At 43.4% G+C, this 25,986-nt stretch overlaps 1 protein-coding gene and 1 long non-coding RNA gene across 2 annotated transcripts in view; one reads left to right on the forward strand and one right to left on the reverse strand.

The window, feature by feature from the left end:
• The window catches only part of LOC128421430 (uncharacterized), a 29,161-nt gene extending 9,475 nt beyond the window's left edge, over nt 1-19,686 (forward strand). The window contains exons 3-4 of the long non-coding RNA XR_008332310.1: nt 14,258-14,348; nt 19,260-19,686. This is a non-coding gene — a long non-coding RNA (uncharacterized LOC128421430). The remainder of the gene's footprint in view (nt 1-14,257; nt 14,349-19,259) is intronic.
• RHOH (ras homolog family member H) lies at nt 1,642-5,183 on the reverse strand. Its single transcript, XM_053404213.1, has one exon. The coding sequence runs from the start codon at nt 4,947-4,949 to the stop codon at nt 4,374-4,376; it is 576 nt and encodes a 191-aa protein (XP_053260188.1). The 5' UTR covers nt 4,950-5,183; the 3' UTR covers nt 1,642-4,373.
• Nucleotides 19,687-25,986: the final 6,300 nt, after the last annotated feature.

Genomic DNA, 25,986 nt, shown 5'->3' on the forward strand with positions numbered 1-25,986 from the left:
CACGCAAAGCAGATGGTCCAATCCTATGCTATGGAGACCCCTAGCCTGCCTTGAAGGATGTGGGGATGATCTCCTCGGAGCTGGACCTCAGTGTCTGGGCGGAACGATGGGGGTGGAGAAACTCCTTCAGGTATACAGGGCCAAGGCTGTTTAGGGCTTTAAAGGTCAGCACCAACACTTTGAATCGTGCTTGGAAACGTACTGAGAGCCAATTTAGATCTTTCAGGACCAGTCTTATATGGTCTCGGCAACTGTTCCCAGTCACCAGTCTAGCTGCCGCATTCTGGATTAGTTGTAGTTCCCAAGTCACCTTCAAAGGTAGCCCCACATAGAGCGCATTGCAGTAGTCCAAGCAGGAGATAACCAGAGCATGCACCACTCTAGCGAGACAGTCTCCGGGCAGGTAGGGTACCGGAGGGAGCCAGCGTTTGTCCACAGACAGCTTTCCGGGTTATGTGGCCAGCCATTAAAACTGTCTAGGCAGCACACTGGAAAAAGGATCTTTGTTCCAATGCAGCAGAGAAGTTCTGGTGTTATGGCCTGCTGTTTCTTGAATAGAATCCTGTCCTCCCCTCCTAGGAAGGCCAGATGTAAAAGTGGATCGAGCTCTTCCACCTTTCATAAATGGATGTGAGAAATTTTGTGGATTTCCTTCTACACAACTATTAAAGGTGGAGGAACCTGATCAATTCCTTTTCCTGCCTACCAGATGACTATTGAAGCTGAAAAGAGCATCTGAGGTATATACAGTGTGTTAATATGTTAATATGTCATTGATCCAAGGTTGCTCAACGCACTGTAAGGAATGAGCATGTTGCTTTGAGTTGGGATTTGAACCTAGGCCTCTCCCAGTCCTAAAATCATTGCACAACTTATGATTCTGATATGCCATGTGGATATATCAGGTTGCAACCCCATGTGGGTTGCAAACTCAGGAGTCCTCTTGCACCTCCACATTCACTGCTCAGTGAGACCAAGAGGCTTTGAGCCACTCCACCCTGGAGATTCTTTGGTAGTGGATTTTACTGGACTGTCCACTGTCAGGCTTCAGGGAATCCTATCTCTTCTACTGTGGCAGCAAAGAAGCAGATAAAAAAAAGAGTTCTTATCAAGTAGTTTATTCAATATTCACAGCGAGAGACAAAGGAATGCGGTCTCTCTTAGATAATGGCATTGCCCAGGTAAAGTCCCACTCCCTCCGTCTCTCCTATTCTATGTCACCCCTGCGCCGGCTGATCTGTGCTTTCTGCCTCTGAGCTTTCTGTTCTCCTACTCTCAATGCACGCCAGGTCCTGGGAGGGGGGGTCAGGAATGCTTTCCAGAGACACTGAGTCTGTCAGCTGTCTCTCCCCTCGTGCTTCTTCTTCCTGCTGCTCTCCCAATATTTCCCAGCTTCTCCCCTCTGCAGCCTCTGAACTATGACCTTCTGCAAACCACTGTTCTAAATCGATACTGTCCTCCTCTTCTCGGGAAGGTGTAGGAAGGGGAGGAGGGCGGTTCCCACCATTCCTTCTCAGTCCAGTCCTTGACATCCACACAGTTTTCAGCTTCATTAATGCTGCAATACTTTCCCAATACTGCTGCGTCATTGCTGTTTGGAGGAGCACGCTTGCCCGATAGAGCAGCAAAAGGACTAGGAAAAGAACCCCGGACATTTGTGGTGTAAGAACTTAAAAGCGGATTTCAGCCAGAAGCTATGGACCGGGAACAAAGCAGACCACTTTTTGCCTTGCCATTTCGTCATCCCAAACGACCCTCCTTAAGGGACGAAAAGACGCTGTTTGCCACAAATGACTTTATATGATTTTTATTTCAAGAAAACTAGAGTTCAGAAACATATACATGAGGAAATGGTGCATATGCTATTTTAGTGCTCATCTAAAATGGACATTTAACATCAGAAACAGAAGGCTGTAATTCGTATCTCACCTGTTCCGTTTAAATCATTAGGACTACTTTATGTGCCCTAAAAGCTTCCTGTTTTTACAGGAAAGAGCATTTATGAGCACCTCCTTCCACCTAGGTGTCTAATTTAAGCACGGTCTTGGCAGACCTCAAAATGGGAAGCAGTTTCCATTCTGCCCACTCACCCTTGGGTGTCACAGCAAGCAAAGATGTTCTCGAAAATTAAATATGGATTATCTCATCGGTGTAATCACTGGTAGTTGAACTGACACGGCAAAGCACAGTTCATGATAAAGCACTGAAGGGGTTCTCAGGATGTGCCGGCCACATGTTTCGATAACAACTTCCTGTATTCTCAGTCTGTCATTTGTGATGCTGATTCAAATATGCAGGGAATCTCAGAATATATTCTGCGCTATGACACTACATGTGTAGACAGAACTGCCAAATGAACAGGGAAAAATATGTCTTGGTCTGAACCTGTGCCTTTCCCTGAAGCTTGTTCTGAAAAAATCAGGAGGAGAAGCCCTTTTTGGCACAAGAATAAGTGACGTCTGCACAGCAGCCTGTTGTCAAAGGCACAGGAGCAGGAGCTGCTTAAAAAGTTGGCAGAAGTTCTGCACTTGCAGTCATCTGCGGTGCGTGGATTGGCAAGGCCAAGTGGGGAATTCTAGACAGCGTTTTAATATTTTTAAAAAAATAATAATTCCAGGATATAGTTTTAAAAATAGTTTACAATGGATAATTAGCTCAGGGACCCCACACCATAAGTGGCGATGACAAGTAGCTTGAAGGATCCATGAAGGTTGCAAATCATGATATCTAAGTTGCCATGTGCAGAGACAGTCTACTTGCGAGTAACAGGAGGTGGAGACAAGAGGGGAGAACTGTTCATGTCTGGCATGAGAGCTTTCAAAGGTGTGAGACTGGCCATTTTTGGATACAGGATAATTGGGCCAGAAGGATAAACCCTGGTAAGACCCACCTAACAAGATAATTATCTTCTTAGAATGTGTGTAGATTGCAGGGAACAGGTGAGTGTTGGAGGCAAACCCACCCTCATTCTCTAACAAAACTGCTACCAGATTACATCCTTGTATCTAGTCAGGTTAATGGCAAGATCTAAACAGTCAACAGTTCAAGCTGTTAACAGTCCCAACTAATAAACTTCATGGATTGTTTTCTGTGACTTCCCTGCAGGAAAGCTACTGACATTCCCATTTAGTTTCTGTTAAAGGGCGTTAAATTTATCCTGGGAACTTAAAAATATGTATTACACACTTCTTAGCTTTAGATTCACATATTTAGGTCTCATATATAAATGGTCAGTTACATTTTCAACCCGGCTTTTGGACCCTCGAACAAAACCATATATTTTGTAAAGGTTGCTCTCTTTTTTTTTCTTTCTTCTGGCCTTTACCAATGATATGCAGGCAGAATTTCTACAGGTGGAGCTTTGTCAGGAATGGGGTTCCAGGGGTGAGGAACGCTTTGATCCTGTTGAATTTCTGCCCAGCAGAAACCTGTGGCACACACAGGAAGCCTACCAGAAAAAATAAAATAAATGGTCACCTCACTAATTCCTTTGTGCTCATATCCCAGGGCAGACAGAAGAGCTGCGTACTTCTTAAAGGGAGAATCTCTGCCTTGAACTGGTATGAAGAAGCAAGTAAGCGTAGCTTGTCTCATCACAATACCACCAAGACAGTAATTTATGCTTGCAGGACTTATTACTTTCTGCCACATAGCTATTAAAAGCATGTCTCGCCACCACTGATCTTCAGCTGCGTCAGAATGATCAGAATTAACCCTCCACACTTCAGTAGACAGAATAGTTTTGTCCGATTTTCTTCACACTAGGAATTTGCTTCCGCAGACATCGGTCTGACACCAAATTCAAGTTATAAATTAAACCAAGTTAAACAAAATCAAACAGTGTAGCTACGTCACTGACCCCTCCCCCCGCCAACTCCCCAGGTAACCCTGGGGGCTGTCATGTGTGAGGTGGGTTGGTTGGTAGTTTCAGGAGCCTAATCTCCAGCACCAGTATCAAACTAAAACCCTGGTTGTACTTTGATGAAAGCCATGGCCCTGGAAGAAAACCTGCGCAAGTCTCCATCAGATTTCTCCAATCCATGATGCTTCACTGAGAAGCAAGATTTCCACCGCCGCGGAATAAATACATTCCAAAATCCCCCACAGTGCTAACAACGTGCTCCTGTTCAAAAGTCTCCAGTTCAGCTTTTGTTCCGTCGATGCCACTGGGAGCCAAATGGGACCATCGCATCCTTATGGGGAAGGGCAGTCCAATTTTGTTCTTCGCAAACGAAGTTCCCACCATGCTGGTCACAGCCCACCACGAATGCTAACACAGTGTGCTCCTGTTTGTCAGCCTTCGCATCAGTGCCCTTCTGCCGCACAAAAGGGAGTCTGTTTTGTGAGAGAGGCGGAAAAGGCCAAGTCAGAGTTTAAAAGACCTTGCACTCGTTGACTGAGAAAAGTTTCCTCCGGGCTCGTTTCCTTGCTTGGTTCACCGCTGTCCGGACGGCACACTCAAACACCTTCTGGACGCCCCTGTTGGCAAGAGATGAGCATTCCACAAAGGCCTTTGCTCGGATGTCCCTCGCCAGCCGCTTCCCGAGCAACGGGCTGATGCAGGAGGCGCTGTGAGGTCCCGTCTCCCTCTGGTCAATCTGGGTAGCCACCACCAAAATGGGAATACGAGGCAAGTGCGTCCGGATCTCCGTAACCCATTTGCTCCTCAAGCTGAGGAACGAGTTCTGGTTGGCCACCGAGTAGCACAGGAGAATCACGTCAGCCTGCTGGTAGGAAAGGGGGCGGATGCCTTTGAAGGCATCACTGCCGGACGTGTCCCAAAGGCCTAAGCTGATCTGGGCGCCATCCAGGAAGACGTCGACCCCGGTGTTCTCATAAACGGTGGGTCTGTAAGCGTCCGGGAAAGTCTCCGAAGTAAAGCGCAGCAGCAGAGCCGTTTTCCCGACTGCCGCATCCCCTACCAGGACACATTTGACCGAATCCAACATTTCCTCAAAGGTTACTTAATCTAAAAGAGAGCCTGGATGAGGACTTCCTGGGGTCCTGCTACTGTGAGCGCCATTCAGCAGGAATCTGCCCAGGTTTCCGCAGTGTTTTCTTGGCAGTTTTGCTCCAGAAGCCGAAATCTTCTGCTCTCCCACTCAATATTGACGCTTTTCAGAGAGTTAAATACGTTCTCTACAAAAACAAGAAGAGAGTACAGATGTGATTTTTTTGTTGCAAGTCACAGGTCATTAGAGATTTATTGTGATTACATTTTCCCTGTCCAGTTTGCTTGCACAATTCTCCCCACACCTTTTTTCATCCTTATAAAAACCCCTGTGCAGTAGCTTTGATGGTGAGATATTACCCCTGGTGCAGCATCAGCACTTGGTAAGCTTTGTTGCCGAGCACATATCTGAAGCTGGGTCGTACAGCACTTTTTCCAACCCAAGTCCTCTTTCTTAAACTTCTAGGAAAAGTAAAGTGACCCCTGACCATTAGGTCCAGTCGTGGCCGACTCTGGGGTTGCGGCGCTCATCTCACTCTATAGGCCGAGGGAGCCGGTGTACAGCTTCCGGGTGATGTGGCCAGCATGACTAAGCTGCTTCTGGCGAACCAGAGCAGCGCACGGAAAAACCGTTTACCTTCCTGCCGGAGCGGTACCTATTTATCTACTTGCACTTTGACATGCTTTCAAACTGCTAGGTTGGCAGGAGCAGGGACCAAGCAACAGGAGTTCACCCTGTTGCGGGGATTCGAACTGCCGAGCTTCAGATTGGCAAGTCCTAGGCTCTGTGGTTTAACCCACAGTGCCACCCACGTCCCCTCTTAAACTTCTACCATGCTTCTAATGTACATGAGGGTAAAGGTAAAGGACCCCTGGATGGTTAAGTCCAGTCAAAGGTGACTATGGGGTTGCAGTGCTCATGTTTGCAGAGCTGGCATTTGTCCACAGACAGCTTTCTGGGTCATGTGGCCAGCATGACTAAACCGCTTCTGGTGCAATGTAACACTGTGATGGAAACCAGAGCTCACGGAAACACCGTTTACCTTCCTGCCGTAGCGGTACCTATTTATCTACTTGCACTGGCGTGCTTTCGAACTGCTAGGTTGGCAGGAGCCAGGACAGAGCAGCGGGAGCTCACCCCATCATGGGGATTCAAACAGCCGACCTTCTGATCGGCAAGTCCAAGAGGCTCAGTGGTTTAGACCACAGCACCACCTGCATCCCATACATGAGGGATAGAAGTACTGGCAAAGTGCTCGCTTCGGCAGCACATATACTAAAGAAGTACTGGCAAAATACTGGCACCATCAGGAGGACCTTCTAGAGGGGAAGTCAATGTTGGATTCTCCAGACACCGTCGTACTACAACTCCCATCAGCCCAATGGTTCAGGAAGGTGGAAATAGTAGTCCCAAGAACATGTAGAAGGCACTCAGTTGGCTTCCCCTGTGAGCATTAGATCCTTCTGTTAGAATTCAGGTCTGCCGCTGAGTTGTCTAGCAGCAGCAAAAGCCTTTTAAAACAGTGGAGTGCTGAACCCTCCACCGACCCGCCAATTTCGCCTCCCTCAACTCCTCTCTGCAGCTCCCTGAATTAACTGTTCCCTGTAGCTGAGAATGCGGCCGCTTGCTTTTTAGTGAGCTGTTCCAATATTTGTCGTCTTTTTAACAATGCAGTTTTCTAAAATTTAGAGGAAAACAGACACACAGAACCCAGAGGAAGTATCCACCGTCAACTCAAAGGGAAAGCAAAGCTTAATACAGAGGCGACCGTATCATTTTGTGACAGTAATACAGTCTGCCTCCATTTTTGGATGACGCACAAAGTTCTTTCCATGCTCCCTGAATTAACTGTTCCCTGTAGATGTGGTACCATCAAGAGAAGAATGGCACCTTCAAGATATTAGAATATATAGAACTTGCCAGCATGACAAATAGATTAAGAAATAAAGACGTAAGGATTTAAAAGAGGACTGGACATTATATATAGAATATATGGAAAAATATGATAACAAGAAAGTAAGCGTAACAGACGGGGGGAAATACTCAGAAGTAGATGTGACAAAGTGGGACAGTGTAAAGTAATGAAAATAATTTAGAAAAATAAGAAAATGCAGTCAAAAAGACAACAGATAGGGAACCAGAGAAAGAGTGGGAGGAGAGCTTAAATTAAGGCTTATAAGAATTATATTATTATTTACAAATATATGTCTTATACTTATGTTATTTCCCCCCCTTTCTTATTACCATGTGTTTGACTGTAACATACTAATAGTAGTAGTAGTAGTAGTAATAATAATAATAATAATAATAATAATAATAATAATAATAATTTATTTATACCCCGCCCATCTGGCTGAGTTTCCCCAGCCACTCTGGGTGGCTCCCAATCAAGTGTTAAAAACAGTACAGCATTGATAATAAGATAAAACAGAAAATTCAAATAAACAATTTAAAAAAAACCTGTTCCCTGTAGCTGAACAGAGAATGTGGCCACTCACTTGTAAGTGAGCTGCTCCAATTGTTGTCTTCTTTTTAAAAATGCAGCTTTTCAAAAATTTAGAGAAAATGCCACACAAAGTTCTCTCTCCAGAGGCTTCCTATTGCTGGATAGGAGTTGGGGGCTCCTCGATACTTCCTTGTCAGGGTCTCCTCACTTACTCCTAACATGCTGTATTTCCTACTTCTAGTCTTTCACATTATTTTTTTTTAATTATTTATAATTTTCATTTAAAACAAATATTTCAACAGAAAAAATAAAGTAATTCTTACATATCAAACCTTGATTTCCCTTCCCTTCTTTCTGCAGTTCCCTAAATTTACTCTCCCCCCTCTGCATATCCCAATTTATTTATTATTTTCTTCATCCGTTTCATATAAGTTTTAGAAACTGCAAGTTTTTGCAATAATCCTGCTAATGTCTTCATTTGTTTACAATTTGTCTGTAAATATTCAATACAGTGATACCTCGGGTTACAGACGCTTCAGGTTACAGACTCCGCTAACCCAGAAATAGTACCTCGGGTTAAGAACTTTGCTTCAGGATAAGAACAGAAATCGCGGCGCAGTGGCAGCGGGAGGTCCCATTAGCTAAAGTGGTAACTCATGTTAAGAAAGGTTTCAGGTTAAGAACGGACCTCCAGAACGAGTTAAGTTCTTAACCGAGCTACCACTGTAAATGATCTCCATTCCTTAATAAAAAGGAAAGTTGTTCTTCCACTAAGTTTCGCCATTTCTGCATAGTCCATTCATTTCCGTAGCTAGCCTTTCACATTTTAATCGCAAATAGGGTTGCCATGTTTTGAAGAGCAAAAGAGAGGACAAATATGCCGACTTCTCCTTTTAAGGATGGATCACTATGACAACTCTACCCATGGAAGAGAGGGCATATGGCAACCCTACGCAGTTCACAAGATAAAAACACAAAATCTGCATTCGAAATAAAAACAAAATCAACCCAATAACCCCCTCCTAACACATTAGTGATGTATGGAAGTGAGAGCTGGACCATAAAGAAGGCTGATCGCCGAGGAATTGATGCTTTTGAATTATGGTGCTGGAGGAGACTCTTGAGAGTCCCATGGACAGCAAGAAGATCAAACCAATCCATTCTTAAGGAAATCAGCCCTGAGTGCTCACTGGAAGGACAGATCGTGAAGCTGAGGCTCCAATACGTTGCCCACCTCATGAGAAGAGAAGACTCCCTGGAAAAGACCCTGATGTTGGGAACGATGGAGGGCACAAGGAGAAGGGGATGACAGAGGACGAGATGGTTGGATAGTGTTCTTGAAGCTACCAGCATGAGTTTGACCAAACTGCGGGAGGCAGTGGAAGACAGGAGTGCCTGGCGTGCTTTGGTCCATGGGGTCACGAAGAGTCGGACATGACTAAACGACTAAACAACAACAACAACACATTTTTAAAGGGCATCGAATGTGAATCAGCCAAAGACCTTGTTAAAGAGGAATGTTTTCGCCTGGCACCTAAAGGTGTATAATGAAGGTGCCAAGTGAACCTCCCTGAGCATTTATTTGCCTGGGTGTCTCACCAATTCCCTCTCCCTCTCCCCACACAAGTACTTCCAAAGCATTCAGATGCCACTGAGCGTGGCATTTTCCGATTGACTTTGGCAGGAGCAGCACTAAATCCTATCATTTTTATGAGAAAGATGCGTCTTACCTACCCATAGGAGTCACTGCAACCCAGATTCCTTATTCTCTCGTCAACCATAAAGGCAAACAAAATTCATTCCATCTGTACAGTTATTGCCTTAACAGCTCCGGCCACAATAAGGTGCCGCTGGCAATTGTGGTTTTGCTGCTAAGAGACCAACACAGCTATTCCTCTGGAGCGGATTGTGAACTTCTCAAAGGCAACGTCCGATCCTCAACGGCGTGACTGCCCAGCACTCCGACTTCTGCTTGTCACCGTTTATAAGGCAATCGTTGCATCAGAAGAGGCATTTCCTGCTATGCATGTGTGCAACATGAATGGCTTGAGATAGAGTCTGACCCAACGTGGCACGCAAGCCTTCTTGGAAAGTTTTCAAAAGGGACGCTTATTTCTGCGAACCAGCCGTGTGAACAGATTGGCAGATCCATTCAGGGAACAGTCAGAACGTAACGCTGGAAACTTAAATGATGTCAGAAAGCTACTTTAACTGTCCGACGAAAGAAGAATGGCAGGCGAAATTAATGGACTATGCAGAATTAGACAAAAAGACAGGAAGGATTCGAAACCTGCGGGACCAGAGATTTACAGAAGATTGGAAGAAGTATATGAATTATTTGAAGAGCAGCTGTAATCAACAAATTACGCTAGTAGGACTACAAGAAGTTTTGTAAGGAGAAATATACAAAGTGTTACAAAGTAGAAAAAGATAGAGATATTGGTTATAAGTTTGAAATGTAATAGGGAAGATAAGAAATGCATATTGAGAGATTAGATTGGAAAATTTTCAGACAGGATTGATGGAAGTCAAAAATTTGAATAAGATGTAAAAGTATGTTTAATTACTGTTGAAAATGATATGTTAAAAAAAACTAATAAAAATTATATATATATAAAAAAAGAAAGCTACTTTAACTGAATATGAGGGAGGTTAAAGGAAGGAAGACCAGCCAGGTTAAGACTTCAGAGTTTTCTCTGGAAACAAGACATACAGTAAGGGGGCGGGGGAACAGACTGATGTTGTCAGACTACAACTCCCATCATTTCTGACCACAGGCTATGCTAACAGAGCTTGATTAATTCAGTTCAGTTGGAACATAGGAAGGTGCCTTTGAACAAGTCAAACCATGGAGGTGGCAGGGATTGAAACTGACCCCTTCTGCTACCAAGTTAGCAAAAATGTACAAGACAAGTTCAAATATCTGCTGGAAATTTAAAGGGGGGAAAAGTACCTTTTATCATATGTGGGCTTGTAAGGTAATGAAAGCTTTCTGGGAGATGATTTATAATGAAATGAAAAAAAGTGTTTAAAATAACTTTTGCTAAAAACAACAACCCAGAAGCATTTTTATTAGGAATTACAGATACCGACATTCCGAAGGAGCAGGAAAGACTTTTTATGTATGGAACAAAAGCCGCTCGGATGCTACTAGCCCAGAGATGGAAATAAGATAAAGTCCCTACCAGAGAAGAATGGCAAACCAAGTTGATGGATTATGCCAAGATGGCAAAGCTGACTGGAAAACTCAGAAACCAAGAGGACAAAAACTTTATAAAAGAATGGGAAGAATTTATAAGTTATCTAGGAGACCACTGTAAGCAGATGGAAACAAGAGCAGGATTTTGACTCATTTGTATTGTAAAAAACATTATGGACAATATGGTTTAATATAAAAACTGGAGTATGGACTAATATGCAGTTGTAGACATTTAAGATAAGACTCCATGGATGAGATGGGGGGAAGTCGTGAGATTCAGAGAATCTCTACATACAGCATGATTTTATTGATGTGTGTTTATTTGTATATTTTTATCTGTAAAATTTAAAAAATGTCTTGAAAAGAAAAAAGAAACTGAGCCCTTCTGCATGCAAAGCAATACCCTACTCCGGGGCTACCCTTTGCCAAGGATCATGGAACATAAGAAACTGTCTTATACTGAGTCGGACCATTGGTCTAGCTAGCTCTTTAATGCCTAGCATACACTGGCTGGCAGCAGTACTCCAGTGACAGGGAGCCAGCCAGCAATAAATCGCACGGGGTACGTGAAGTTAACTCTTTATTAGAAGAAACAAGGCTTGCTCAGGGAGCCATGCCTAATGAGCACAGCAATCCTTCTCCGTGAGTCTTGCCCCTATGGGGCAGTTGTGGAGGCTAAAGGTCCTCGCCTTCCCACAGCTGCCTAAATCTCCTCCTCCTCCAGATCCTTCCCAAGCAGATGGTGCTGTGGTCTAAACCACTGAGCCTCTTGGGCTTGCCGATCAGAAGGTTGGCGGTTCGAATCCCCGCAACGGAGTGAGGTCCTGTTGCTCTGTCCCAGCTTCTGCCAACCTAGCAGTTCGAAAGCACTCCAGTGCAAGTAGATAAATAGGTACCGCTGTGGCGGGAAGGTAAACGGCATTTTGGTGCGCTCTGGCACTCGTCATGGTGTTCTGTTGTGCCAGAAGCGGTTTAGTCATGTTGGCCACATGACCCAGAAAGCTGTCTGTGGACAAACGCCGCCTACCTTGGCCTGAAAGCGAGATGAGCGCCGCAACCCCCTAGTAGCCTTTGACTGGACTTAATCATCCAGGGGTCCTTTACCTTTTACCTCTACAGTGGTACCTCAGGTTACATACGCTTCAGGTTACATACGCTTCAGGTACAGACTCCACTAACCCAGAAATAGTACCTCGGGTTAAGAACTTTGCTTCAGGATGAGAACAGAAATTGTGCTCTGGCGGCGCAGCAGCAGCGGGAGGCCCCATTAGCTAAAGTGGTGCTTCAGGTTAAGAACAGTTTCAGGTTAAGAACGGACCTCCGGAACGAATTAAGTACTTAACCTGAGGTACCACTGTACAAGAAATCTGAGACTAGGCCAGCGTGCCTGGCTCTGCTGTTCCCTCTTCATACCTCTTCTGGTCCTGGGAGATCATGGGAGAGACCAGAGTGTTGAAGCAGCCGGAGGAGACACCGTGGCTTGACTCATCTCCACCTCTTGACCTCCTTCCTCTCCTGACTTTGATTCTGGACAGCTCTCTGCCACAGACTCTCTTCAGCTTCCGAACCTCCTCCTCCCAGTCTGCTCCCTCTTCTCCTTCTGACCACCACTCCCAAGGCTTTGAGCTTTCTTGCCTTGGGGGTTCCCCAGCTAGTGTTTACCACCATTCCTCTGTGCCTAACCAGTCCCATGACATCCAGGATTTTTCAGACAGCGTCCCTCTCAGCCTCATGGGGGATTTAACCTGAGACCTTTTGCATGCAAGCAGATAACACAGTAGTGTTCCCAGTAGTGATGTATGGAAGTGAGAGCTGGACCATAAAGAAGGCTGATCGCCAAAGAATTGATGCTTTTGAATTATGGTCTGGAGGAGACTCTTGAGAGTCCCGTGGACTGCAGGAAGATCAAACCTCTCCATTCTGAAGGAAATCAGCCCTGAGTGCTCACTGGAAGGACAGATCGTGAAGCTGAGGCTCCAATACTTTGGCCACCTCATGAGAAGAGAAGACTCCCTGGAAAAGACCCTGATGTTGGGAAAGATGGAGGGCACAAGGAGAAGGGGACAACAGAGGACAAGATGGTTGGACAGTGTTCTCGAAGCTACCAGCATGAGTTTGACCAAACTGCGGGAGGCAGTGGAAGACAGGAGTGCCTGGCGTGCTCTGCTCCATGGGGTCACGAAGAGTCGGACACGACTAAACGACTAAACAACAACAACAGATAACACAGCCTTTCCTCAGCGATAACTGGAGAGCCACAAGCTACCTTCCCCCTGCACTACAGAAAAGAAAAACAGATGGGGGTAGGAAGATTACCATCTCTGTGCTCAGTTTTTCATGTTAACGGGAGGAAGTGTTTGCAAGAGAGAGATCATAGATAGGAGATGGATTTAAAAAGCAAGGGATTTTAGACTTGCCGTCATAAATGAGCCAACAGGAGCCTCCTATAGATTTGAAATCTGTAGCTGCTAATCCATTAACAGCTTATGCCCATTTGTTATCATTTTTATTTTACTCATTAAATTTCAATGCTGCCCTTCATCTGAGGATCACAAGGCAGTTTGCAATATAAATCAGTGAATTTAAATGGAAATGAATTTGATTTGGCGTTACTTATTTATTGAATAGCCTCTCGAAAGCCTGTAATAAAGCATTAGTAACAAGAAGGGCTGTTGTAGTGCCTTCAAGACCAATATATTTCTAGACTACATATAAACAGATGCACGAAGTGTTTACCTGAGTTGCAGGTGATGACCACTGTCTCTATATTTCTGTAGCTCATTTCCTTTTGGACTCACTGCTTAAAGTCCCCCCCCCCATGGGTGTGCTTGTGTATCACCTACACACACATGTATAAATGTGTATCCAACTGTATCTTTGTCTTCCTCTTTCTGGTGAGGTCAGAAGGAAAGAAAGTGCAGAAAATTTGTACCACCTGTGTTAATTGACAACAGTGGTAGGATGTCTGTGTTATTAAGAAGTGTTTCCTGGGACTGGCCACCGTTAATAATATGATTTACCCTATTAACAGTGGACTTTCTAAAAAATAAAAATAAAACAGGTGTTGATAGCACAGATATTGTGGCATTGGTAATCCAACTAGCACAGGCAGTGTGATAAAATCCATTGATTTTACAACTGAACTGTAATTCAGTAGTTTCGTGCTTGTCATCACCTACTTTCTGGGTGGCTGGGGCAACCCAGTCAGATGAGCAGGATATAAATGTTGTTGTTGTTGTTGTTGTGGAGTATGTAAAAAGGTAAAGGTAAAGGACCCCTGACAGTTAAGTCCAGTCACGGACAACTCTGGGGTAGCGGTGCTCATCTCACTTTACAAGCCGAGGGAGCCGGCGTTTGTCTGCAGACAGTTTTTCCGGGTCATGTGGCCAGCATGACTAAGCCGCTTCTGGTGAAACCAGAGCAGCCTATTTTCAGTGGAGGAATGTTGGTGGGTATGCATTTTCTGTTTGTGTTGTATGTTTTTTTAGGTTATAACTTGAAGGCAGGGACTGTGTTTCTCTTTCATTTTTTTTTAGAGATTTGGCTGAAGAGCAGGATTATATATTTTTTAAAACCAATAATAATTGCATAATAAATGTGTTAGTCTTTAAAGTGATATAAGATGCCCTGCTTTTTCTTTTCTTTTTTTTGCTGCCACAGAGCAATGCAGTGAACCGTCTGGAACATCTTCACTATCGACTTGATGTATCTGACGTAGTTGGCTCATGCCTTTGAAAGCTCATGTAGCAACGTAAGCATTACTTTTTAAAGTTATAAGACTTGCCTCTGCATTTCTAAAGGTTTCTTAGCACAATTAATTTGGGCTAGCACAATTAATTTGGGTTTATTTTGCACCCTTTGCTTATATTATTTGCATGGTTTTTAAAAAATAAATACATGTTTGTTGTGCTTTTTAAAAGCTCAGAGTTCGTAAGTTTGCCTGACTGCAATTTTATTACAGCCATATCATAGCGAAGGGTCATTGTGTGTCAATGCAACTTTATGTACAGCACGAAAGCTGCAGTAACAGAAGAAGGTGTACCAGCTGGGGACCTTTGTGGGCTCCCATGCTTGTGCTTTCGTGTTAAATAGGAAATGTGAGAAAAAAGCCTCTGAGAAAAAAGGAAGGAGGTGGTTTGAGAGAATCCGGCACTGTCTCAGCTCTTCAAATTGTGTAGATTGGCCACAACAATCCTCTGGTTCTGCCAGAAAGGGCCCAAGGTGGAGCCAAGGATCAGTTGTAAAGATTGACTGTGCAAAAGAAAAATCTACTCTGATGCATTCCAGGAGCATGTCTATCCCAGGCACAAACTGGTAAAAGGCCCCCCCTAAACTACAATTCCCAGGATTCTCTGGAGGACTATTGAACAGCTACATTGTTGTTAACGGATATGAGTTTGTTGTTTAATTATGTCCTAAAACAGGGGTTGTCATTTAATACGTTTAGGTTTTGTTCGCCTTGCCATTAGCTGGATATACTATGATTTTTTAAAAATATTGTTGTAATTTTGGGAAAGCGTCAATAATGTCCAGCAAAACCCACATCAGAAGTGTTACTTTTTTGGCAATTTTTGCAAAAAAAAAAAACAACCCTCAACAGCATTTGTGTCCGGATTTTCACTTTTTTGCAACCCAAAACAAAAATAAAGTAGCAAGAAAACACAATTTGTGTGTGTGTACTTATCTATCTATCTATCTATCTATCTATCCACACACACACACACACACACACACACACACACTCCCGTTGCTTGGTCCCTGCTCCTGCCAACCTAGCAGTTCAAAAGCATGTCAAAGTGCAAGTAGATAAATAGGTACCGCTCCGGCGGGAAGGTAAACAACATTTCCGTGCGCTGCTCTGGTTCTCCAGAAGCGGCTTAGTCATACTGGCCACTTGACCCGGAAGCTGTACGCCAGCTCCCTCAGCCAGTAAAGTGAGATGAGCGCCACAACCCCAGAGTCGTCCGCGACTGGACTTAACGGTCAGGGGTCCCGTTACCTTTTATATATATATATATAAATATATATATATATAAATATATATATATTTGTGGGGCCTGCCTGGTGTTTTTACATGAGCAGAATGTGTCCTTTTATTTAAAATGCATCTCTGGGATATTTGTGGGGCCTGCCTGGTGTTTTTACATGAGCAGAATGTGTCCTTTTATTTAAAATGCATCTCTGGGATATTTGTGGGGCCTGCCTGGTGTTTTTACATGAGCAGAATGTGTCCTTTTATTTTAAATTCATCTCTGGGTTTATATATATATATATATATATATATATATATATATATATATATATGTAACCCAGAGATGAATTTAATATATATATATATATATATATATATATATATAAAAACAAGGTTTAGATCCCCAAAGAATGGCCTCTAAAGAAGATAAGCTCTCCCCTATATTACCCAGTAGGTCACTGCGCTCTGCAAGAAAGTTTCTCATTAAACTCTTAATAATACCAGAATCCTGCTCCACAGTAACTCAGAACAGGGCTTTCAGCCTGGCTGCCCCTAGCCTGCAGAAAAGCATCCTGGTCTGAGATATGACAGATGCCCACAGTCTCTGCTTTCTGGAAGACGTTTTTGTCATGGTCGGCTTTTCCAGATGAATGAAAAGAGTCCCTTGCCACCAGTGGTGTGTGGTCTAGGAGGGCTAGGCCAGTCCCCTAAATGTTCCCCTGGAGCCTCCGTCCCAAAACCCAGGAAGCTTCTGCCCAGCTTGGGATGATGCTCTGACGGGTCCAAGAGCCATCCTGCCACAATCTCATAGCCCGCCTGCCTTTGGGAAGGAAGCAGGAGGGCTCTGGCATCCCGTCAGAGGCTCGCGATGCTCATGCGCACATCAACCCTCAATTTGCCCTTGCAAGCTGACAGCTCTGGCCCTAACTGTCCCCCTATGCAAAATTTCACCCCACGCCCCTGCTTGCCACAGGTGCTAATTTCGCATCACATCATTTAAACCATGGGTAGGCAAACTAAGGCCCGGGGGCCAGATCCGGCCCAGTCGCCTTCAAAATCTGGCCTGCAGACAGTCCGGGAATCTGCGTGTTTTTACATGAGTAGAATGTGTCCTTTTATTTAAAATGCATCTCTGGGTTATTTGTGGGGCCTGCCTGGTGTTTTTACATGAGCAGAATGTGTCCTTTTATTTAAAATGCATCTCTGGGATATTTGTGGGGCCTGCCTGGTGTTTTTACATGAGCAGAATGTGTCCTTTTATTTTAAATTCATCTCTGGGTTATTTGTGGGGCCTGCCTGGTGTTTTTACATGAGTAGAATGTGTGCTTTTATTTAAAATGCATCTCTGGGTTATTTGTGGGGCATAGGAATTCGTTCATTTTTTTTCCAAAATATAGTCTGGCCCCCCACAAGGTCTGAGGGACAGTGGACCGGCCTCCTGTTGAAAAAGTTTGCTGACCCCTGGTTTAAACCTATTGTCAGCCGCTGCCATTTGGACTGCTCTTAAAGCCCTTTCTCGCTGCTTTTAGTGTTTGCCTGTAAGTTTGTGCATTCAGGGCCGTAGCCTGCGGAAGTCCCTCACAACAGATCAGGCAGGCACATGGAAAGAAGATAAAGTCCTGACCAGAGAAGAATGGCAGATTAAATTGATGGATTATGCCAAAATGGCTAAAATGACCGGAAGAATCAGAAATCAGAAAGACCAAAATCTTCTTAAGGAATGGGGGAAATTTTCTAACTTATCTTAAAAAACCATTGTAAACAGTTAAAATCGTTAGTTAGATTGGAATAACACTTGTAGTTTAATGGTGAATTTTGGACACAATGGAGAGGTAAAATAATTGGATTATTAAAAAAGATGCAGGAGGAAGTGATTAACAATACAGTGGTACCTTGGGTTAAGTACTTAATTCGTTCCGCAGGTCCATTCTTAACCTGAAACTGTTCTTAACCTGAAGTACCACTTTAGCTTATGGGGCCTCCTGTTGCTGCCGCGCCGCTAGTGCACGATTTCTGTTCTCATCCTGAAGCAAAGTTCTTAACCCGAGGTACTATTTCTGGGTTAGTGGAGTTTGTAACCTGAAGCGTATGTAACCTGAAGCATATTTAACCCGAGGTACCACTGTAGTACCCACAAAGGGGAAGGAGGAAAGCCTAGGCGATTCTTTGGAATCTTGTTTTTATGTTGTGTGTTGGATATAGGATTGCAAAACTTTAATTTGAAAAACCAAATAATTTTTTATTTTATTTAAAAAAAAGAGAGATTAGGCAGGCACCCCCCTTGCTGAACCTTCAAGGAAAGGCTTTCTTGTACCAGCGAACCCATTAAGCTAGTATTCGTGTCTCTGTCTGGTTTTTAGGAAGAATTTTCACAGTGTTGGTTTTCTGCATGGTTTATTTTTATGCACACCACTTAGAAAGGCTAGTGATTAGGTCGTGTATGAAATTAATACATAGCAACAATGAACAGCAATGACAGGTAAGCCTGTATAGGGAAAGGAAGCCCCGTTTTACTTGTGCATTCATGGACATGGTACATTAGTACTATTTAACCGCTTTTTTCTTACATTGTTAGTTCTGACTTTCGTTCCACAGCTTCAGCTTAAAATAAAAAGGCCCGTGAGAAGCTTCAGACTTGTCCAAAACTCGCGTCACTGCTTCCCCTCATATTTTTCTCCCTGCTTCAGTGACTTTGACTGTGGACCTGAGGGTTCTAGTCCGCAACAAACAGGTTCACTAAAGTTTTTACAGCAGAGTTTTCTAATAGCTTCCAATGTGCAATGAACTCCACCACCATTTCAACAAGTAAGAAAAGACTTGCACAATAAATGTAGGGAGGCTGCAAAGTCTCTCAGAGATTGGAGCTCTTCAGCGGAGCAGTTTCAGAACAACCCGCCATGCAGTCAGTACAAGAGCGGGAAAAATATGTAAGGTTGACAGGCATTTTGATAGGCCATTTTCTTCTCTCTTTCTCTCTCACACACGTTTGACTGCTGGTTTTATGCAGTGCTTTTTTTCTTTCAGAAATTGTTTAGGGGTACTCTCATTTTGACTCAAGAAAATCACCATTTTATAGTTCAAATCAGGGGAAATAAATACAGTAAATGGACAAAAGTACAAAGATTCACAAAATGTTTAGGGGTATGTGTACCCCTGCGTACCCCCCAGAAAAAAGCACTGTACGTATGTATGTGTGTTTACCTTATGCAATTATCAAAGCACTGGTTTTATGTATAATTCGGATTTTTTAGGCCAGCTTGTTTCAACTTCTGACTTTGATTGATCATTTTGATACATATTTTATGTAGATGTTTGAGGTTTTTAACAATTAAGCTGTATACAAATTTGGAAAATGAATAAATAAACAAAAGAACCCATTGCTATTTCTGAGTAATTAAACTGGGAAGGGAAACAGAACCCTGAATGTTAATGTTTATGGAGCGGTTCCCCGACTCTTCAAACCACTCAAATGAAAAGTCAGGGTGTATCATTCCCCTGAATGGGAAAAAAAAGACAGATTTCAGCTTCTGCACTTGCCTAAAAATGGCCTTCATACTGTAAACTGTGTGCTATAGCATTTGAAGGGTCAGCCCAAGACCTTTGGCTGTAAGATTTTGTACCTTTTAAGCACAACTTATACAGCAAAGGAAGCCTAAGGCTGAACACTGTCCTGCTTCTTTTATTCCGGAGCATCCTAATTAAAATCCAGCTTTTACCAAACTTACTTGATTGCTGTTTGTTATTCCTTCTTTGGTAAGTTAATTTAAATAGTATTACTATATTCCATTTTCTATTACATCATTCCAAGAATTGACGGAGTGAAATTTCACCTCCAATTTGCAGCTATATGGATCCTGACACCGATAAGGAGGTTAACAATCATTTCCAAGTCAACATCCTTCACTGTAATCCCTTTAAATAACTCAGTAGTAGCATCTTTGGCTCTAAAGGTAATAAAAGAATATTCATTTCCCTGCCTAGACGCCAGATTGTACTCTGAAAAGTCTTTCCCCCTTTAAATGCAGAGGTTTAAAAATAAAAATAAATAAAAAATCCTTGGGAAGTCTAATCTGACCAGAGCTGGAAAAACCCTGCAGTTAAGGGTAAAAAGTCCAGGACAAATGGTGATGTAGTCTACTTTTTGCTCAATTGTGGACAAGTCCTAGGGTTGCCTAGAGTGGCTGGGGTAGATGGGAGGGGTATAAATAATAACAAATTATTATTAGTATTATTAGTATTAGTATTACTGCCATATTTCAAAAACTAACACCCCAATATTGTTGAGCTTTTTTCTTAGGAAACCCCAAAAGTTGTTACAAACACTCATATGGCAGCCCTACACTGGTCAGATTACCATTTAAAGTACGGTATATTTGAAACAGCACTCATCTATGGGAAATCTGTATAAGTACTGTACATTTTCTTTTGCTTCATTGTGAATCGGGTTTTTGTGGTTTTTTTAAGGTGAAATTTATGCTTTTTAGCTCATTTTCATTTTTAATTATTTTGCTTCCTGATCATTACAGGATACTTGGATTTGGTCCTTTACCATGGATTTTCCTTGCATTTTTTGCAGCTGATTTTTATGTGGCAATGTTTATTTTGATACAGACGAGGATGCTTTATTTAGTTTAAGTTTTATCGAAATTCTCTCCCTTTCATTTCGGCATTTGCTTTTTATTTAAGATGTTTTAACCTATGTTGTAAGCTGCTTAAACTACGAGCGGTATATAAATGGTCCAAATAAAAGAAAGAAATAATAAAATATCTGGGCGTATGGCACCCCTAGTTGAACACATGCATACTTATAAACCGCTATTAGAAGCCGCAGCACATCTTCAACCCACAAATCTGCAACAATGGCTTCAGGATGCGGGACCAGGTCCGGGAAATGACATGTGGAAAGAGCTAACCCACTCCCTGGGATGCTGAAATCCACCCACACATGCCCAGCTGTTTTTAACTAAAAACAGCAATGAAAGGTGGTCACGCTGTATTGTTTACATCAATCCATCTTAAAGCCTGATAACAAAATTTATAATTTGACAAAGTAATAATCATAAATAGATAAGAATAAAAATTTGCACCCCACCACCGAGACCATTCCACTGTAACTATCCAAGCTCCCAAGATGTAAACACCTCTTGCGATGGTTTGACCCCTTTCCATTTTATCAGTACAGATTCTACAAACACCCTCCATATCTCATCATTTCTCCTACATATTCCTTATTGCACATTACCTTAATGGCACATATTAATTTTTCATTAATAAACATGTTAATTTTGCTCTGTCTCATGAGAACAGGGCCCTGCGGGATCTGATTTCTTTCCACAGGGCCTGTAAGACAGAGTTGTTCCACCTGACCTTTGGCTTGGAATCAGTTTGATTCCCTCCCCCTCTTTCTTTTTCCTTTCTCCTCCTATGAAGAGATTGCACCCTAATGTTTTAATGTTGTATCTTAATCTTTTAAATTTTATTTTAATCAACTTGTTTTTATTATTGGGCGATGGGCTTCGTGGGGTGGTGAATGCTTCCCTCCGTGAGGGAGCCTTCCCAGACCCGCTGAAAGAGGCAGTTATTAAACCGCTTCTTAAAAAACCATCTTTAGATGCGGCCACGATGGCCAACTATCGCCCAGTCTCAAATCTTCCATTCTTGGGCAAGGTGATTGAGCGAGCGGTTGCCGAACAACTCCAGGCACGCCTGGAAGAAGCGGACCATTTGGATCCCTTCCAGTCGGGATTCAGGCCTCATCATGGGACTGAAACTGCCTTGGTCGCACTGGTTGATGATCTCCGGCGGGCTAGGGACAAAGGTGAGAGCTGTTTCCTAGTTCTGCTGGATCTCTCAGCGGCGTTTGATACCATCGACCATAACATCCTTCTGGACCGTCTTGAGGGGCTGGGAGCTGGGGGCACTGTCATACAGTGGTTCCGCTCCTTCCTCCTGGGCCGTGTTCAGAAAGTGGTGGTGGGGGATGAGTGTTCAGACCCCTGGGCTCTCACTTGTGGGGTGCCTCAGGGTTCTGTCCTCTCCCCCATGCTTTTCAACATTTACATGCAGCCGCTGGGAGAGATCATCAGGAGGTTTGGGCTGGGTGTTCATCAGTATGCGGATGATACCCAGCTCTACCTCTCTTTTAAATCAGAACCAGTGAGGGCGGTGAAGGTCCTGTGTGAGTGTCTGGAGGCGGTTGGAGGATGGATGGCGGCTAACAGATTGAGGTTGAATCCTGACAAGACAGAAGTACTGTTTTTGGGGGACAGGAGGCGGGCAGGTGTGGAGGATTCCCTGGTCCTGAATGGGGTAACTGTGCCCCTGAAGGACCAGGTGCGCAGCCTGGGAGTCATTTTGGACTCACAGCTGTCCATGGAGGCACAGGTCAAATCTGTGTCCAGGGCAGCTGTTTACCAGCTCCATCTGGTACGTAGGCTGAGACCCTATCTGCCTGTGGACTGTCTCGCCAGAGTGGTGCATGCTCTGGTTATCTCCCGCTTGGACTACTGCAATGCGCTCTACGTGGGGCTACCTTTGAAGGTGACTCGGAAACTACAACTAATCCAGAATGCAGCAGCTAGACTGGTGACTGGGGGCGGCCGCCGAGACCATATAACACCGGTCTTGAAAGACCTACATTGGCTCCCAGTACGTTTCCGAGCACAATTCAAAGTGTTGGTGCTGACCTTTAAAGCCCTAAACGGCCTCGGTCCAGTATACCTGAAGGAGCGTCTCCACCCCCATCATTCTGCCCGGACACTGAGGTCCAGTGCCGAGGGCCTTCTGGCGGTTCCCTCATTGCGAGAAGCAAAGCTACAGGGAACCAGGCAGAGGGCCTTCTCGGTAGTGGCGCCCGCCCTGTGGAACGCCCTTCCAGCAGATGTCAAAGAGATAAACAACTACCTGACATTCAGAAGACATCTTAAGGCAGCCCTGTTCAGGGAAGTTTTTAACGTGTGATATTTTACTGTATTTTTGGTTTTTATGGAAGCCGCCCAGAGTGGCTGGGGAGGCCCAGCCAGATGGGCGGGGTATAAATAATAAATTATTATTATTATTATTATTATTATTATTATGTACAGCTCAGATGCACAGCTCATCTGTTTCATTTCCACATCGCAAAAACGTACCTCTGTAGCCATTTTCTGGTCATTTACTGGTACACCCGTATGTTTCCAGATTATGAAGTTTGAACCTGACATTTGCAGCAATTCCGGGACATATTATAAATCAGTAGGTACAGGTGTATAAACACATTTAGGAAATATGCCTATTGTACTTGTGGGATGCAAGATTCAGATGCAGTTTACAGAGAACCTAACCTATAAGCTGCAGATGCACTCAGAGACTGAGCTGTCTGCAATGGGTCTGTATTGCTTCTCCGATTCCTGCTTAAGAGGAGGAAGAGAAACCATCATAGACAGGGCAAATGGCGCCTCTAGACTCACAGCTATGCCACACTAACATCACACCAGATGCTTTTGAATTGTGTGGTCACTAGGCAGAAGGATATGGGGTTGGTGTAAAAGGCCAAGACACCCCAAAATTGTGGAGCTTTTTAAGGAAAACCTAGAGTTGTTGTCGAGCTTCTTTTACAAAATGGCCGTAAAAAGATCCAGGAAAAGGGGTCATCTTTTGGAGATTCTCCTGGATGTCAATTCCGCCTTTAAAAAAACAGCACTGACCTATGGTGCTGTGCATCCATATTCTGCTAGCCAAACACCATCAGGCCACTACACGTATTTGACACCATGTCTATAACCACCTGGGCTCCCTGGTATATCTTCGTTTCGCAACCTGTGTGTGCCCCAATCTAACAGAATCTGTGGGGAGCAGCTTAGGTTAAAATGTATATTCTGTAAAAGAAGCAGGAATCCTTAGTCCTCCTCAGAGGCAGACCCTCCAAGTGTCCCCACATCATTTTTTGTTCCTTATTTTGCTTTTCTGTGTTGTCATTTTTAGTTGTTATTATGCCAAGGGGCCTCAAAAGCAGCAAGTGGCCTGAGCTCCTCTAGACCTCTGCATACCCTCCAAAATTCCTCCAATGAAAATGGGGAAGTCCCATTGCATCATGAAAATTTTACTATCTATACCCCACACATCTTATTGGGTTGCCCCAGCACTCTGGGTGGCTTCCAACATATATAAAAACATAATAAAACACAAAACATTAAGAAAAAAACTTCCCTATACAGGATTGCCTTCAGGCAATTTCTCCAATGAAAATAGAAACATCCTAAGGAAAAGCGGGACATTCTGGGATCAAATCAGAAACCGGGACGGCCTCTCTAAATCAGGAACGTCCCTGGAAAATAGGGACATTTGGAGGGTCTGCAAGAGACAGTGGACCCCTTTCTTTCCCACAAATAAATGATCTCTGGGTAGGACACACACAGGAATACTTTTGTGATTTCTGCAGGCTAAGGCTCATGCACCTAACTGCACTGGTTTATGGACTGTGTAAAAAGCACTGCAAACTGTGGTCCAAAGTTTGGAATGGCATGTTGACTTCCCAGTCCTTGGGTTTTTGATACAAAATGTATCTGACGGCAACCATCTTTCCCTTGTAAGGTCTGGTGGCATCTTTTAAAATGACCACTGATAGTCAGTTTCTCAAAGCACATTGCTTAGTATTCTGTACGTTATCAACTTGTTCGATTCAGAGAAGAATCTGGAACTTCAGCCATGCTTGTATATGTGCACATATCACACACACTTTATAAAATATAGGGGTGAAGTGTGGCAACGCTAGAAAGAAAAGTAATAATTGTGTCGGCAGCCTTTTAGAACAGAGCATTCAGCCAATTTACTAGGAAGCCTTCCTTAAAAATGTGGCCTTTCCCCACTTCCCATCAGTGGATGCTAAAATTTTGGCATCAGCTGTATCCTCAAGTTATGGATCATGACCATCGACTCATCTTTTGGGAACCGGTTCGTCAGGAGATAAGGACAGGATCACATTGAGCAACTTCAAATCTCATTGGTTTCAGTGAAATATTCAAGTGCATTCTTAACTTTCTCCCATTTAAATCGATGGCATTTCATTGTACAAATTGGAAGAATAGAAGATGGTGTATCACTGTCACTTCTATGGGCCAGGTTTCATTTCAGAGAAATATACCTTTTTTATAAAAAAAACGCCAAACCCAAACTTTAATAAATACAGCCTAATAATACAGTAAATGCTAGCATGTTTGTTAGAACTGTTAACGGTAAGCACTTACAGAACAAGACAGGATTTCTAAACTCGCTTACCTGGGAGCAAGCCCCACTGAATTTAGTAGGGCTCACTTCTAAGTAGACAAGATTAGAATCATGTAACCTGTGAAAATCTCCAGGCTACAATTTAACATGGATTTAGATGCACAGAAGCCGACTGATGATTTCAACTTTACACTCCTAATTCTGTAGCGGGGCCTCTCATCATTTAGATTGTTTTATACATGGCGGCAGAGGGGAACATTTCTCTTTCTTTGCCTGTTTATTCCAGGTTAGTCTGCGTGGCACGTTTGACATCATATGCCTCCCTGATCTTTCCCAGAACAAGTCCTGCAATTGAAGGGGAAGTGAGGAATGCAGCAAGACTTTCCTCCCAAACGTTTCAGGATCCAAAATAAGATCAGCTATTGATTGCCTTCCTCGGCTTCCTTTACCCCCTAAGATGAATCTATTTCTGCATGTATTCTGAACACGATAATTTAGGACAAAATATCCTGATTGAGATTGCTCTTTCCGCAGTTTACTATTGATTCCAAAGAAGGCTTTTGCGGGACTCGGAGTGAGTTACGGAAATAAAAACATACGATACCTAAAATTAAAAACCCACATTAAAACACTGGAAAATACAACATTAGAAGAAAATTCAGGGTGCAAATATCTCTTGAAATAAAACCATCTTAACCTGGCGTCTGAAACAGGAGGGCAATCCCTGCCTGATTTCTGATGGGAGGGAGTTTAATTGAGTTGGACCCACAACACCAAATGCATAAACTTGAGCTGGCAAATATACGGTATGGATGCATGCGTGTGCTTTATCCAACCAGTTAAGTGGCCGCAAAGTCTTTTAATTTCAAAGGGGCAGATAAGCATATATTTAAACATCTTCCATTGAAATCACTGGGATGAGAACATTTAAACTAGATTGTGCCCTTTACTGCTGGTATATTTGGCTTCGCATCTCCATCACCGCATAACCTCGCAACATTTCTCCAATGAAAATAGGAATGTCCTATTCCATCATCATCATAGCCAGCCATCTGACTAGGTTGCTCCAGTCACTCTGCGCAGCTTCCAGCATATATAAAACTGCCTTCAGATGTCTTCTAACTGCTGTATAATTACTTATCTCATTGGCCTCATAATTCCATACCCTCCACCATTTCCCTGATGAAAATAGGGACATCCTAAGGAGAAGCAG

Source organism: Podarcis raffonei, chromosome 9, assembly GCF_027172205.1.
Source record: "Podarcis raffonei isolate rPodRaf1 chromosome 9, rPodRaf1.pri, whole genome shotgun sequence".
NCBI lineage: Eukaryota > Metazoa > Chordata > Lepidosauria > Squamata > Lacertidae > Podarcis > Podarcis raffonei.

What these genes read in the sequence shown, in the direction of transcription:
- RHOH (XM_053404213.1), bottom strand. Translation starts at nt 4,949, where the DNA reads ATGTTGGATTCGGTCAAATGTGTCCTGGTAGGGGATGCGGCAGTCGGG.